General features: G+C 43.8%; 1 protein-coding gene across 3 annotated transcripts in view; it reads left to right on the forward strand.

Moving 5' to 3' along the window:
• The window catches only part of RASGRP1 (RAS guanyl releasing protein 1), a 76,160-nt gene that overhangs the window by 21,533 nt on the left and 37,246 nt on the right, over window positions 1-17,381 (forward strand). For all 3 annotated transcript variants that reach the window (XM_032261201.1, XM_032261202.1, XM_032261200.1), the window contains one exon: window positions 15,040-15,145. In XM_032261201.1, coding sequence (XP_032117092.1) covers window positions 15,040-15,145 — 106 coding nt within the window. The remainder of the gene's footprint in view (window positions 1-15,039; window positions 15,146-17,381) is intronic.

The raw sequence follows: 17,381 nt of genomic DNA on the forward strand, positions 1-17,381 counted from the left end.
TATTTAGTATAGCTTGTTGATCTACACCGGGGCAAGGACGAACTCAGTGGTCTAAATCAGTCTAATCAAACTTGACTGATCATTTGATTCCTTGGGAGCCTTTTTTTTTTTTGAGTCGGAGTTTCGCTCTTGTTGCCCAGGCTGGAGTGCAATGGCGTGATCTCGGCTCACCGCAACCTCCGCCTCCTGGGTTCAGGCAATTCTCCTGCCTCAGCCTCCTGAGTAGCTGGGATTACAGGCACGCGCCACCATGCCCAGCTGATTTTTTGTATTTTTTAGTAGATACAGGGTTTCACTATGTTGACCAGGATGGTCTCGATCTCTTGACCTCGTGATCCACCCGCCTCGGCCTCCAAAAGTGCTGGGATTACAGGCGTGAGCCACCGTGCCCGGCAGGCCGGGAGCTTTTTAAGAATGCAAATTCTGTGCTCCATCCCTGGATCTCTTGACCAGTTTTGGTTTTGCTTTTGTTGTTATTTTTTAGTTTAGTGGGTTTTTTGTTTGCTCGTTTGTTTGAGACAGGACCTTGCCTCTGTGAAGCCCAAGCTGGGGTGCAGTGACAGTATCAGCTCACTGCAGACTTGAACTCCTGGGCTCCACTGATCCTTCCATCTTGGCCTCCCAGAGTGCTGGGATTACAGGCACTTAATGGGGGAGCTGCCATCCCAGGCCCAGCCTTAGTTTTGTTGTTAAGCTGCTCAGGAGGTCTTGAAAAGTCTCACCTGCATCTTAGTTTGTCAGACTTTGACCCTTCCTTCAATGCCCATCTCAAATGCTGCCATCTTTATGAAGGTTTTGCCATTTCTTCAGTCTAATCTGACATTCCCCTTCCTCTGAACTGCCCCGGTGTTTACCTCCCTCTAGGCCCTGACTGTATCCTGTAGTATAGTATTGCCTGTAGCTTCTTGAGGCTGGGACAGCGTACTTCTTATTAACTGAAATCCCATAGTACCTGTCACAGAGCTCTTTGAGTAAAGAACTCTTGGTCTTGTGATGAGGAAAACCAAGCCTGGATACCAGCTCTGCCACTTGATGGTATTATTATCCATGTGTTAGTGATTTATCCAGGGTGGCATTCAGAATATTTATGTGTGTGTGTGTATATATATATGTGTGTGTGTATATATATGTATGTATGAATATATATGTATTCATTTATATGTATGTATGTACATGTGAATGACAGTGTCTTGCTCTGTTGCCCAGGCTGGAGTGTAGTGACACAATCATGGCTCACTGCAGCCTCAACCTCCCTGGCTCAAATGATCCTTTTACCTCAGCCTCCCAGGTAGCTGGGACCGTAGTCATGAGCCACCATGCTAACTAAATTTTTTTTATTCTTAGTAGAGATGAGGTCCTGCTATGTTGCCCAGGCTGGTCTCAAACTCCTGAGGTCAGGCGATTCTCCCACCTCAGCCTCCCAAAGTGCTGGGATTACAGCCACCACACCTAACCTTCAAAATATTTAATAACCAGCATGGCACATGTCACATCAATCAGACTCCAGCTGGACAGGCTGGGGACTAGCCCTGTCTTTATGCCTTTTCATGAGTAAAATGGATACAGTTCCTACCCACCTCACTAGGTGGCTGTGATGGTCAAAGGAGGTAATGCATATGAAAGTTCTTTGTAAAGTACAAAGTGTTATGCAAATGTAAGTCAGGGTTGCTTGCTGGTTTTTCTGGTGCCTGGGTGTGGGTTTGGTTGCCCAGCCCTCAGCGTTGTCTCCTGCTCTGCTCTACTCAGAGCAGTCTCCCAGAAGCAAACCAGGGAGTTGTTGAGTGATTGAGCAGGACACTGCAAATATGAGAAATTCTGGAATCAACCTGTTGGGTCCTAAGGAAACTCAGAATATCAGCTCCTTCAAGGATGGCCCCTTTTGGGGCCTGAAACATATGAACTTTTCGGTAGATACATTTAAAATCTAAATAAAAACCTAACAAGGCTTTTTGAATTTTAAACCTAAGTTTTCTTCACTTAAGGACTCCTTGTTCTATTGCACAATGACCTTAAAATTCAGAATCCTTAAAGATATCTGGGAATTTCAGACTCATCTGACTGTCACCATATGGCAAGAAGCTGTTCTGCCTAGATCTGTAAATGCCAGAGACATTAACATAGATTAAAGGGACAGTCGAAATCTTAGTCCCTGCTTTGTCCTTATAATTTCTTGCCTCCTCTTTCTACCCTTTTATTTCCTTGAAAACTGTCCTAGTTTCCTCATCATCACCTTCCCACAGCCCTCAGGTCTCCAGATCCTGGAGACAAAAATCATCCTTAGCTCTTTCTCCCTTCCAAATGCATTTTACCCTTTCCTCATATTCAGTGCCCAGTGACTGTTTTGTGTTTATCAGTAGTTGCTAGTCAATGGCTGTTCTTACATTCTTTGATTTAAATGAAGGAACTGGCCCTAGTATAGTGTGTACAGCAGAGAACCAGAGACTGTAGGGAATGGACAGAAAATAGATACAACTCTTTTACTTACTCTTGAAGGATTCCCATTTAAAAGGCAGTGCAAGGATGGGCACAGTGACTCATGCCTATAATCTCAGAGCTTTGGGCGGCTAAGGTGGGAGGATCACTTGAGCCCAGGAGTTCAAGACCAGCCTGGGCAACATAGCAGGACCTTGTATCTACAAAATATAATTATAAAAAAGAATTATCCGGGAATGGCGATGTGTGCCTATTGTTCCAGATGCTTAGGAGGCTGAGGTGGAAAGGTTCCTTGAGCCCAGGAAGTCAAGTCTGCCGTGAGCCACGATTATACCACTGCACTCCAGCCTGGGTCACAGAGTGAGATCATCTCAAAATAAGTAAAACCAGAAGGCAATGCAGGACTATGGTAGATATTAATAACTTTAAAACCTTGAGTCGTAATGATAACATAACCAGGATGATAATTAGTAGCATCTTGCTGCTTCCTAGCTGTGGGACATTGACTAGTTATTTTTACCTCTGGAGCCTGTTTCTTCATGTGTGAAACAGAGAAAACATCTATCATGCAGAGTTGTAGTAAAAATTGAGAGCATCTCTGTAACATGGCTTGCTGCACACTTGGCACACGGTAGATGGCTCCGTACTGGTGGCATTTATTGTATTCTCATTGAGCATGCAGGCCAGCTCTGGAAACCCTCAATAGCCAGGTAGAGGATGTGCTTTTTATCTTTACGCCTGTCAGGGTGAGAGGCAGTGGTGTCTGGTGGAAAGGGCAGGGTTTACCTCAGTACACTGGAACTCAAGTCACAGCACTCACCCATAAGATGGGTGACTTTAGCCAGGCCATACCGCCTTACTCTCTGTTTCCTCTCCTATAAAATAATGCATATAATACCCATCTCTGAGTTGTGAAGCTCAGATGAGACAACATGCAAGGAGAGAGTGGTTATTCATAAAACACTGATAAATACAGGTTATTAGTACCTCAGCAGCAGGGTGAGAGTTTCATGTGCCTATGTGACGGTTGTCAGGCAGCCTAACTATTTGGGACCCACAAGTTAACCAGACATCAGTGGTGTGAACTGAGTTCAGAACCTTGTTCTCCTCAAAGGTTATTAATATTCTTTTCTTATCTTGAGTGATCTCTGGATTCTCTTTATGCTGGGAGGGGTGAGGGTAGGACAATGTCAAGCTCTCATTCTGCAAAGAGCAAATTGAGGCTCAGAAACAATGAGGGCTGTCCCAGAGCCAGGCAGCCTGGGTTTGAATCTTAGGTCTACCACTTACTAGTCGTGTAAACTTGGATGAATTACCTTACATCCTTGCCTCATTTTCTTCATCTGTCAGATGGCAATAAAAGTACCTATCTCACAGGGTTAATATATGTAAATGCTCTCTTGAAACAGTGTCTGGTATACAGGAAGTACTCCAAGTATGTTAGCAAAAAGAGAAGCAGGGGGTGGCTAAAACTTGAATGCAGTTTGTTTCTTTCAACAATCCCAAATATTTCTCCTGATCTTCCCCATCTTCCAATAAGTAACAACATTGTGAGTTTCAGTGTTGTATTTTGGCTGTTTCTGTAGAACAGTGATACAACACATCAGTTTATGACTTAGGATGTTTTGAAACACATTGTTTTTTTGTTTTGTTTTGTTTTTGGAGACAGTCTTGCTGTATCCCTCCAGGCTGGAGTACAGTGGTGCAATCTCGGCTCATTGTAAACTCTGCCTCCCAGGTTCAAGCGATTCTCATGCCTCAGCCTCCCAAGCAGCTGGGATTACAGGCGCCCACCACCACACCCAGCTAATGCAGGGTTTTGCCATGTTGGCCAGGCTGGTCTCAAATGCCTGACCTCAGGTGATTCACCTGCCTCAACCTCCCAAAGTGCTCGGATTAGAGGTGTGAACCACCGCGCCCGGCCCCTTGAAGCACATTTGGATTCAACTCCTGACTACTGAATAGAGACCAGTTTCTTTCTTTCAGGTAGTAAGAGATTCTTCACTCACGTTGCAATTCTTGCTTTCAGAGTGGCTCTCCAGGTCCTCCTGCACACTTCTCTCTAGCATCTCTGTAAACTCTTAAGATTGTTTTAAGGGTTCTGGGGCTGGGGGGATGCACTTAAAACCTGGGATTGAAAGGAAGCATGGAAGGCCAGTGATATAGCTTGGATGTTATTCCTGCCCAGATCTCATGTTGAAATGTAATGCCGGAGGTGGGGCCTGGTGGGAGATGGCCAGATCACAGGGCAGGTTTCTCATGAATGGTTTAATACCCTTCTCTTGGTACTGTCCCCATGATAGTGAGTTCTTCTGAGATCTGGTCATTTAAAAGTGTGTGACTTGGTGCTTTCCCCCTTTCCCTCTTGTTCCTGCTTTCACTACATGACATGCCTGCTTTTTCACTATCTACCGTGATTGTAAGCTTCCTGAGGGCTTCCCAGAAGCAAATGCTACTACGTGTCCTATTCTGCCTGCAGAACCGTAAGCCAATTAAGCCTCCTTTCTTTGTAAGTTGTATTTTCTTCATAGCAGTACAAGAACAGACTAACACAGCCACCAACTAACTGCCAAGGAGGACCCCATGCTTGAGGGAAACCAAGTTCAGTCTTGCTGGCACAGAGTGATGAACCACAGTAGACACTCCTTGAGTGGTGGTTATTGTTAAGTGACAAAAAGTCATGGTCCCAGTCTGGAATATCCAAGGATGAACCAGAACAAAGAAAAGAAAATAGTGCTTAAATCTAGCCAGAGAAATCAGAAAAATTCATCACTGTTATAGTGCTTCACAGTTTACTAAGCATTTTTATATATTTAATCAAACATCATAGAATCCTACCCACAATCCAAGACGTGGAGAGGAAACTTTCAGAATAATTTCTATCTGATTTCAGAAGACTGTTCAGTTACTTTTACCCTTCATGGTGATGTGATGTTTTTGTGTGTGTGTGCAAGACTGTTCGTTGCAGAGAATTATAAGCAATTAGAGGACAGTTTTTCTGGTGAAAAGTGTATTTTACAGTGGTCAGTGGATTTCTGTTTTATGTCAGCATACACTGTTTGCCACCATTTAATTATGCACCGGAATGTGGCTATCTATTATTTAGGCTTGTGGGTCTGATAGGACCAAGTCACTCATTGAGAAAAATTTTCTGAGAAAGGCTGAGGTCATGGCTAACCAGTAATTCTCAGATGAGCCTTATATTATTTTATTGTGTAGTATTTGGGAAGTTCCCCAAGTTGCTTCTAGTGCCTTATTGGGTATGTCTGAAAATATGCAAAAAAGGCCGAGAATTTAACAGACAAAAATGACATGATAGAAATATGCTCCAGTGAACAAGGTAAGAGCCTGCCCCAGATTTTCTTCCCAGTTTGTTTGTTTCTTTTTCTTTGGATCCACTGGCCCTTTGCCAGCCCTCCTCCCAGCAAGCTGATGGCAGCTCTTGTGTCCCTCTGGGAAGCCAGGACAGAGCCCCACTGCTCCTTCTTCTCTTGCCTGACTCATTCCTATAGTGCTGCATGGGAAGGGTCAGTGTCTGTGAGCCATGGGGTTGCAGACATGGCAGCTCACCAAAGAATCAAACTGTAGCACACCTACCCAGCCAGATAATTCAGTTGTTCCTAGAGAGTTTGATGGGGCCCAGAAGTAGTAGCCACTCGGTGTATTCAGTTGGCAGTAACTTCAACAAAAATGCTCTTAGAGTCTGAAGTAATGGCGTTGTCCCAGAGTCAGCTCACTCTCGGTCTACCCAGGACTTGCGGTACCTCCTCCCTGCCCTTGTGTTTATTTGCTAGCCCCAGTCCTCAAACCCCACTCACAGAATTGTGTCCAATTTGCAGAACTGAAGAGGACCGACTTCCCTCCTGACTTCTCAGACTCATGATTCTTCAGACATGACAAATCCAGATCGAGACGGCCATCCCCAAGGAAGGCCAGCTGTCTTGCTCAGCAGAGACAATACAGCTAAAAGCTCTTTCTCACTTTAGGCAATTCATGCACTTGGTTAGACATTTATAGACTGCAGTTGCTCATCCAAAAAATCTAGGTCATTCTTTACATAGAGCTTCACACTTTGGAAGGAACGCCATGCCCAGGGAGGAGCGTTTCTGTTGATGTCTGGTGTGGCTGAGGCAGTAGAGAGTGCTTCTGCTGTGGGAGGAGGGAGAGATGGGCCCCTGCAGGCACTGTGGGCTCTTAAGGGACCTGGCATTTTCATCTCCTGGCCACTGGCTCACAGGCTCTCTGAGTTCTAATTGTCCTAAATGGTGCCAATAATAACTGCTTTGTGTTGATGTCATGAAAAGTGGTGGGCGTAAGGGTTAGGCTAAGGACATTTTTAGAGTATGTACTGTACTTCCAGTGAGAAGGGCTGGGTGGGTCTGTGGGGGTGTAGAGCATCTTGGGGAGGAAGGAAGAGTAGAGGTGCGGCCAAGGGGTTTAGCCATGTAAGATGGATGGCCAAAATGGTAGAGCTCTTCCCGGTATATTCCCACCTGCCTCCTAAACCCTGAGGAGGAGATGCCAAGGAAAGAGCCCTGGGCTGGGCGTGCGAGGGCCCTGCTTGTGGAGATGCCTATACTCACCATGGCTGAGGCATGTTGCTTTGGTTTTCTCATTTTTAAAATGGAGCCCTTGGTCCTGCTGCTGCATGGAGCTGTGGTACAATGCAAATGTTCAACACAGGTGAAGCTGTTTGTTGAACCTAAGTGCCACAGAAACGGAACTTACCATTACCAGGTGTTCACCCTTGAAGTCTTTGTCTCCTCCAGAAGAATTTGTTGATCTGAATTGACTGTCCAGTCATGAGGCAAGGCCCAGAGGGCATGAGATGAGGAGTGAAATGGGTTCCGGAATGCCTGGGGAGCAAAGAGACCAGATAGGAAGGAATAATAAGGAAGTCCAGCGAGCACCAGCCCTCTTGAGGAGTCTTGCAGCTGGGGTGTGTGCATGCTGGAGGTGGCCCACACCTGTCCTGAGAGCTGGCCGCAAGCATCTCTTCCTAGCTCCATGTTCAGTGACTGCATGTTAGCAGCTTGAAATTGGCTGTAGTGGAAATATTTACACCATGGAAATGTATGAACACTACAAACCAGGGTTCTTCTCACTTCTCTCCCAGGAGAGCTTTTCATTAAACTCTTACAAGCATACTGCTGGTGGTAACCATAATGGATTCTCAAACTTTTTCTGTGATGTAGGACTTAATCCTTAGCGGATCTCTTGCTGTGTCCTGAGTGTTCTCCTCCCTGAATCTTGAGGGGCTGGGGACTAACAAGGACCAAAGTGGCCTTGCTTATATGTGTGAAGTGGCTCAGGTTGGAAAAGGTATACAAGGTCAAAGTTTGTATGACCACATTCTTTCTTCACATGCACTTCCTGCCTACGTTGCGCCTGACAGCTATAAAAAACTGAACAACCACCACGAAACAAACTAGTGAGCTTATTTTCACCTTGCTGATTTTTATACAGTCTCCAAACAGGATTTAATGAATGTAATAGTCTTGCTGATACATAGGTCTTATTTCTTTGGAATATTTATCACAAAGTTATTTATTTAGAATTTTGTGTGTATACCTATCAGGTTTAACCTAGACCCAGCCTGTCCATGTTTGTGGAGATACTGACCTCCATTATCAACCTCAGCCTTACCACAGGCTCTGCTTGAACCTTGCCCCCAGGTTTTCTGATCCCGGCTTTCCCATTACTGCCCTTGGTCCCCTGGTTGTGGCACACGTGTTTTTTCATGTTAGGCCCTCGATGCTGACAGCTTGCCTTTCCTTCCTATACCGGTCTGCCTCTGGTACACTCAGAATCCCTTCGCACATCGAGATTTCCTTGGAAACCAAAACAAAGGAGAAGAAATGACTGTTCTGAGTTGCTGCCTGGTGCTGGGCATTTGTTTTCATGTTTCATGTTCATCTTGCAGCGAGGCATTTGCATCTCATCCCCCACACAAGCCTTCACTGTAGGAAAGCTGTCCCCTACGTCTTGTCAGCTAGGAGCAGGGGCTGCATCGCCACCCTTTGCCAGTTTTCTCTCACGAGACTCTGATCATGAGGTCTTCTCTCTCAGAGGCACGCAGCAGCCATGACGGCAGTTTTCATGTAGTTCTTCAGATCTCCTTTACTACCTAGGACAGTGCTTTCCACTGGGTAGATTTATTATCAGTGTTGGTTAGTGGTGTCAAAACATTATTTCTAATTGAGGAGAATGAACAGTTGCTATGCAGAATACTTAGGAAGTTGTGTCCTGTCATTGGAGGGGTCCAAGTACAGGCTGGACAACCACTTACCTGTGATGGTTGTAGGAGGGAATAATGCATTTGGATAGAGAGAAGAGGTAGAAGATGGCTAGTCTTTGACACCCTGAGAGTCTGTGATCCCATAAACTGTGGGATGCCAGCACTGAGTCTAATGGTGGAAAATAGGCTGTTGGCTCTGAGACAAATGATGCTCCAGAATCCACCTGGCTTTTCTGTTTGTTCTCCTGAGCAAGTGGTCTGCAGGTTGGGTGAGTGTTTAATTAATATGCTTCTCTAGCAGCACACATTACTCCCCAAGTCAAATGGCAGAGTATGTAAGATCAACATTGTGTACCCCACTGAGGCTTCAACCTCTTAAAGAAGTCTTTTCCTGTAAGTGTAAGGCGAAGCAGATGGTAATGAAAAAATATGCACATTTTATTATGCATTGCACATTTTACTTATTAGAATTTTTAGTATGACACCCTGCATTTTAAAAAGCTTAAAGATGAAAACAAAATGGAATTATTCATTGAAATATTTAAATCAGCTTACAGCAATTATATCAAAATATGAAAATAAAATCCAGCAGCCTGAAAGGTAGTTCTTCCTTGACCACTCACTTTGAAAATCTTGTCTTTCAAAGGGAACCTCTTCCTCTCAAAAAGGAAGAAGTGCATGCTATACGGAATGAGGGCAGGAAGGGACGCGTCCTCGATGAGGCTGTAGAGAGGCTGGAGGTTGTGTGGGGAAAGTTGGTGATGGGAATGAGGACAAGTGACCACAGTGAGCCATTCACTCATTGAAAAGTAGAACTAGGACTGGAGAGGAGTTACCTCGGAGTTCTGGACTGGGTGTGTAGAGATAGTGTTTCTGTCTGCTCTTTCCCTCACCCCATCTCTGCCTCCCTTTGCTGAGTGAATCACCCCTTCCCGGCCTTACCATTTGCCAGCACTCACTCCCACTTAGCATGTGAGGATTAACAAGCCGCACTGTGGGAACATCACTGAACTCTGTGGAAGAAGCGATGCAAGGTAAAAGTGGAGTGTGAAGATGATTGTGAATCTTAAGCACAGAACCCTGAGTTTTTATCTTAAAGGCAATTTTTAAGATTACTGTCAATCAACCAAAGCTCACAAGAGTTTTTCAGAAATCACCAGAGTACAAAAGTGATTTCACCAAATGTGCAGTGGCTGTGATCTTAGTAGGATTTCTTAGACTTGTCCATAAGGACTGGAAGAGTTTGTAAATCTCAGCTCCCACTTTATTCTTGAATTCCTTATCCTGACAAATGGTCATTCAGCATGCAGTCAGGTATAGAGGAAAGAGAAGGGGTTCTGGAATCAGAGAGACCTTGGGCCAGGTCCCAGCCCCTTCACCCATTGCCTCTTTGACCTAAAACAAATTACCTAATCTGTCTATGCTTGGATTTCTTCAGCTGTGAGTTGTGAACAATGCCAACATGGCAGGGGGGTAGTAATTAGAAAGAACATGGTTAAAGTCTTCAGCACAGCTCCTGGTATTTAGTAGGGCTTCCATAAATGACAGCTGCGATGCTAATTACAGTAATGCTTATTAAGAGTTGCTCTTCAGGCTCTTTTTGAATATCTCTGTGATGGCAGTGCTTCCATAGTCAGTGCTAATGGTTGGAATTTTCTGCCACATGTTGTGCCCAATCCTGTTTCCTATAATTTCTAGCCATCTACTCTGGTACTGCCTTTTGTGGCCCCACAGAACAAGTCTAAACCTACTCCCACAAAGAACACTTCAAATATTGGAAGACAATTTTAATCTCCCACGCAAGTTTTCTTCATGGTAAACCCTTTAGTTCCTGGAATCCTTCCATAGGTGACTTAGTTTTGGTCTCATCCAGGATACGTATAAGCCCCTTTCCCTCATATATGAGCATCCTTGGGAAGATGCCAGCCAGCCATAAAGGAAAGCTGAGATAGCAGGTTTTAGATGCTATCCATACTGAATCATATGAACATTCTAATGCATACCCTACAAGTATATTTCACATTTTCTTCTTTTCACTGTAGTTTCACCATAGTGTTCAGGAATATGAACACTACTACCCGTGAGGAAGGGTACATTGTAAAGACTATATTGTCAAATGCTGCACTGAAAAGTCACCCCCTATAACTGTGGTAGGTTTGATTGCATTATTGACCCCAGATTTTTACCTTCTGTATGTCAATGATGTGTTCCATGTGACTTTGAAGTTCCTGTTCTTTGATTTTATATACAGTAGTGTGACTTGCTTTGACCAAGAGAGTGAGGCAGAAGAAACAGCATGCCAGCTCCAAACCTAGGCTTCAGAGGCCTTGCGTATTTCCAGTTACCCTTCAGTGTTCTGCCATCATCATGAGATAACCCACCCCTACTAGCCTACTGGCCCAAGGAAGCTAGGAGGCATGTGGGCTAGGGCTCCCAGCTGCAACCAGCCTGCACTAGCTGACTCTGACCAATTCATAGAAACTTGAGCAAAAACAAGTGATTACTCCTTTAAGGCACTGAGTTTTGGGATGGTTGGTTATACAGAATTTTTGTGGCAAGAAATAATTATTATGGAAATTATGTGGGCCAGAAAACATAGAGAAAGTAATACTAACCCCACCTGAACAGAGTTACAAGTTTAGAAGAACTGATGAAAGATTTGTAAAACTATAACCAGGCTAGATGAACACCTTATAAAAATGATTTACCAAATTTTAACTTTGAGTTTCTTTTGCAAACTGTGACCAAGAAGAAAATAAATGTGTATATTGTATCTCACCAATGAAATAGGTAATGACAAAAGCAAACTCAACTTCTAAATATATGTGAAAATTTAAGGTGTTTCCTATTTGATACAGTTCACTCATTTGCTCAAGAAATGTTGAATGAGTTGTGTGTCAGGGCCATTCTAGGCCCTGGAAATACAGTGTGGAAAAAATGGACAAGGCCCAGGTCTTATGAAGCTTGTATTCTATTGGACATTTAGAAAATAAAAAAAATTAAATAAAGCAGGTAACTTCAGATAATGATAAGTGCTATGAGAAAACTCTGGCAGGGTAAGGGATACCTTAGGTAGTTTAGGGAGGACTTCTCTGCGGATGTGACATTGAAACTAAGACCAAAATGACATCAATAATTCAAGGGAAGAAAGACTACATTGAAGAGAATAGCAGATGCAAAGGCCCTGAGGTAGGAATATGCTGGGAGTGTTCTAGGTATAATTAGAGATGTGGAGAGGAGCCATGTGGTATGAAATGAAGTGGATGATATTTAAAGAGGCCAGGACATTCGGTGTTCCTTTGGCTAGAGTAAGAAGTCTCTTTTATTCCAAGGGGAATGGAATCCACTGAAGTGTGCTAAGTGTATGACTTGATTTATGGGTTTTAGGAGCTCAGTCCTGGCTGCTGTACAGGGAATAGATTGTGGGTGGACAAGAGCAGAAGCAAGGAGGTCAATTAAGTCATTGCATCATGGCGGCTACAACTAGCGTGAGGGTAAGGATGGAGAGAAATGAGCAGGTTTGAGATATATATTGGAGGTAGAATCAAGTCGTCCTGGTGGATTGGATGTGAAGGAACATGAGAAATGAAGGATAATGCCTAGGTGTTTAGTTGGGGTAATTGAGAGGATGGCTGTTGGTGCCGTTTCTGGAGATGAGGAAGAAGCGAGGAACAGTGAACTGGGGGGAGGGAGAGGTCAGGAGTTTCGTTTGAATGAGTCAAGTTTGAACTTAGACATTGAATTGGATTTGCCCAGTAGGCTGCTGGACATACTAATTGGGTAGTAAAGGCTGAAGATACCACTTGGGCAGTCATCAGCATATAGATGGTATTTTAGCCAAAGGACCAAGTGAGTTCATCTAGAAAAAAGAAGTGAAAGTATTTTATCTCTAATTTTAAATTTAAGAAGTTTTAAATTTTAAAAACTGTTTAAAAATAAATAAATAGAAGAAGCAGGAGGACTCAGCCACAGAGCATGCTGACATTTAAAAGCTCAGCAGAGAAAGAGGAGACAGAAGAAGAGCCTGAGAGAGAAGCTGAGAGAGTGCGATGCTGTGGAAGCCAAGAGAAGAAAGTGTTCCAGGAAAGAGAGTCATCAACTTGGGTTGTGTTGGTTGAATGCTGCTGAGTCATAAAGTAAGATAAGGACCAAGGAGTAACTATCGGCTTTGGCAGTGAAGAGCTGATTGGTAACTTTGACAAAAAAAAGATTTAGTGGACTACGGGACGCAGAAGTCAAATGGAATGATTGAAAAGTGTCGAGACCATCCTGGTCAACACGGTGAAACCCCGTCTCTACTAAAAATACAAAAAATTAGCTGGGCATGGTGGCACGTGCCTGTAATCCCAGCTACTCAGGTGGCTGAGGCAGGAGAATTGCCTGAACCCAGGAGGCGGAGGTTGCAGTGAGCCGAGATCGCGCCATTGCACTCCAGCCTGGGTAACAAGAGCGAAACTCCGGCCCCCCCCCCCCCAAAAAAAAAAGAAAAGTGAATGGGAGGAAAGAAACTGATAATAGTGAGGTTTTGTTAAAAATCGGAATGGAGAAATAGGTAGCTGGAGAGGATGAGAGTTGAAGGCTCTGTTTTGTTTTATTTGGTTTTGAATTGGAGATACAGAGACGTATTTAAATGACAGTGGAAATAAACCCACAGAGAGAAAAGTTGATATTGTGGGAGAGAAAATGGACAGATGCAGGATCAATGTCTTTGAGAAAGGGGGAGACCCAGAGTACAGGGAAGTGTTGCCCTTCCATGCTAACAGCGGAGGTAAGGGCAAGAGAGTGTCAGTGAAATGGTGGGTTTGGTGATGGGAAGATGAGAGACACTGTCAGTTTACATATATATATAATATATATTTTTAATTTATATAAATATATGTGTGTGTGTGTTTATATATATATATATATATATATACATATATATACATATATATACATATATATACACATATATATACATATATATATACACATATATATATACATATATATATACATATATATATGTGTGTATATATATATGTATATATATATATATATATATATATAAATATAGAGAGAGAAAGAGAGAGAGAGAGATAGTTAAGATGGCGTCACGCTGTCGCCCAAGCTGGAGTGCAGTGGTGTGATCATAGCTCACTGCAGCCTCAAACTCCTGGCCTCAAGCGATCCTCCCATCTGGACCTCCCAAAGCACTGGGATTATAAGTGTAAGCCACTGTGCCCAGCCACTTGTATTTTCTCTATGAGCTCTGACTTCAGGTCATCATTTGAGGAGCCAAGACTTCTGAATCCTGAGCCCAAAATCACTGTGTTCTTCATACCATTTGGTACACTTGAAGCAGAATGGACATGATTACCCCTTTAATGTATTTTCAAGAGCAATTCAGATGACAAAACAGTTCCTGTATATTCTTTCATTTGATGCTCTTATCCTGAGTAATTCCAGTCTGGAACAGAATTCAGCTTATATAAATGAAGACACTGTCATGAAGGGACTGCTTGCAGAGATCAGAGTGGAATTAAGAGATGAAACTATCAACAGTCAGGAGTCATTACCCCCCTTGGGGCCACCGTGTCAAAGGAGATTAATAGTGTTAGATCCAATGAGAGCTGGTGCCATGAAGGGAGGACCAAGCAGCATGGTCATTCATTGAAGGGATATGTAGTCACGGTGAGGAGAGTGGTGTCAGTGCAGAGAGGGAATGAAAAAACAATATCCTGACTTCCCTCCACTCCCATCTCTTGCTGGTGCTTCCCAATGGCTAAGGCCAACTGGAAGCCGGCTGGCAAGTGAGTGGGCGGATATTTTTCATGGTGAAAGAATTGATCTGGCAGTGAATAGCCAGCACAGTTCCTAACATTTCATGCCAAAAATGTTGAAAACCTCTCCAAGGAGAATCTTTTTACCCAATGCCAGTGTATAAATGCATCTTATTTGATGCCAGCTGGGATTTGGAAAACCTAGCTAACCGTGTTCTTTAGTACAAGTCATCATGAGTACTTGTAATCCACTTGCAACCTGAAAATGTAATGTTTGCCCATAGTCTTCCTTTATTCCATCCAGAGGAATGTTAACCACACAACTGGAGAAGCAAGTATTTCAGGGCCTCCACTTGCATGAGCCCCTTTCAGTGGGACTCAAGTGTGCTGATGCAGATTTTATCCCTTTCCTGGTTTTACCACTGTGGAGAGGGGTCACTAATGAGCATCAGAATGGACATTCTGCATGGGGAGAATGGTGCTAGGGACAGTGGGAGAAAAGCACTGTGCTTGAAGGATTGCCCCTGAGTCATGGAGGGTTTGGTGTCTGCAGGTGACTCATTTCTCTCCAGGGCCTAACTCATGTGCTGCTCTCTGTATTTTCAGATGCAGATGGAAACCTGTGTAGAAGTAACCAACTGTTGCAAGTCATGCTGACCATGCACCGAATTATCATCTCCTCCGCAGAACTGCTCCAAAAAGTTATCACCCTATATCCTTTTACATAGTGACCGGCAATCCCAAAATGGGAGCCACTAAAAAAGTAGCTTGAAATTTGAAGTGTGCTTTTATTTTTATTGGTTCGGAATAACCCTGAGTGGTAAATAGCTTCGTATGTCCTTTCAGGGGTATGGGTGCCTGTGTTGGGGGTGTATTCATGTATCCTCTGTTGGGAGGGGCAATGTTATTGATGCTGATTGCTCTGGGGGGTGGTCAAAGAAATCAGCATGCCAGCACAATCTTCTTCAGTCTTTTAAAAGTAAAAAATACTTTTTTTCTGTAGAGTGGTCAAAATAGATATTCATCCTGTGCAAATTGACAAAGGTGCAAGTATGACTCAAGGAAAAATTTCTTTCTGGCTTTCTTGTCCAATACTTTAACTTTCTCCAGTTTCTGAAGGAAGATTGCAGGTGCAGCGTCTAGAGAATCTGCTTGTGCCTTATTGCTTCAGGCAGGAGGATTGGCTATATGCCATGCAAAACCTACTGGATTTTAACCTTATAATGGGGTGTGAATCAAGTAGAGTGAAGAAAGTGCCTGCTTTCTTCTTCTCTCTGATGACACTATAAGCAGCAGCCCCCACAAAAGAGGAGTTGTAGGTGGAGTGAGACCGTTTAGCACCCAAGGTGCAGGTCCCTGGTACTGAGCGATGACTTGCAGCTGTTCTAATACTTTCCCACTCTCTTAACTCCCTGCATTTCATCTTATAGCACACAGAGAGAATAAAAATCGTCAGGACTGAATCCCTTCTCTGTACCTACTCATGAATCTTTACCTCTCATTTGAAAGGAGGTGTTTTTCAGTAGCATACCAAGGGTGGAGCATTGGGAGAAGTGCATATAAATAACAGGTGCAGGTAGTAAGTGGGTGCCTCATCTGCAGAGAATTTTAAACCTTCATGAAACCAACTTAGCATCTGCTTTTTATTGACTTGATGTACCAGTAATTGTAAACAATGTCAGTGATTATTCCTCCCTAAAAACTTGTTTGTTGGCCTAGGGACTAAATTGTACCTGGGGTGGCTGAGCATGGTGGCGCACACCTATAATCTGAGCACTGTGGGAAGCCAAAGCAGGCAGATCACTTGAGGTCAAGAGTTCAAGATCAGCCTGGCAAACATGGTGAAACTCCTTCTCTACTAAAAATATGAAAATTAGTGGCTCACGCCTGTAATCCAAGCACTTTGGAGGCCAAGGCGGGTGGATCACCTGAGGTCGGGAGTTCAAGACCAGCCTGACCAACATGGTGAAACCCTGTCTTAAAAAACACAAAAAGTATTTTTAAAAGAAGCCAGGTGCGGTGGCTCACGCCTATAATCCCAGCTCTTTGGGAGGCTGAGGCGGGCGGATCACCTGAGGTCAGGAGTTCAAGACCAGCTTGACCAATATGGTGAAACCCCATCTTTAAAAAAAAAATAAAAAAATAAAAATTAAAATTAAAAAAGAAAATTAGCTGGGTGTGGTAACACATGCCTGTAATTCCAGCTACTCATGAGACTGAGGCAGGAGAATCACTTGAACCTGGGAAGTGGAGGTTGCAGTGAGCTGAAGTGAGACTCTGTCTCTAAAAAAATAAAATAAAATTACACCTTGGGGTTCCTGCCTTAGTGCACTACTGGGTGCCTACACAGTGGGGCAGAACCCCTCTCCTTTTCCCATGATTCCTCGTACTTCTCACAGAATCTTTCTCTACCAGCTGTCACGTCTCCTATACTTTCAGACCCTACCTCTTCAATGGCATCTGCCCCTCAGCCTAAAACACATTCAAGTCTCCTCATCTAAAAATCAACTCCTAGCCCTGCCTCCCCTTCGTTCCATTGTTCGGGTTAAAAATTTGATGTGAAAGCATCTTAAAATGGTCTGTAGTCCCTGTCTCCAAACTCTTTACTCCTGCCTGCTTCATAACTGTGTTAAGTTGGCCTCCAGTATTCGAACTTTCCTCTGATGACATTAGTAACCTCCTAATTGAAAAGCCCAATGAGTTTTTCTCATCCTTATTTCCACTGACCTCCCAGAAGCATTGGGTGTGGCTGACAACGCCGCTCTCCTCGCAGCTCTCCCTCCAGTGTTCCCAGAACTGCACCCTCCTGGCTTTCCTTCCTCTTGGGTTGTGCCTTGTCCAGCTTTTCATCCAGAGGCTTCTTTGAGCTCTTCTTACATCTGGTGGTAATGTTCTGGTTTTCCTCTCACTCAGCTTCCTTTGTGTGGGTGATTTTGCCCCAGAATTTC

The sequence above is a fragment of the Sapajus apella genome, unplaced genomic scaffold (assembly GCF_009761245.1).
Source record: "Sapajus apella isolate SASKATOON/1434 unplaced genomic scaffold, GSC_monkey_1.0 scaffold122, whole genome shotgun sequence".
Lineage (NCBI taxonomy): Eukaryota > Metazoa > Chordata > Mammalia > Primates > Cebidae > Sapajus > Sapajus apella.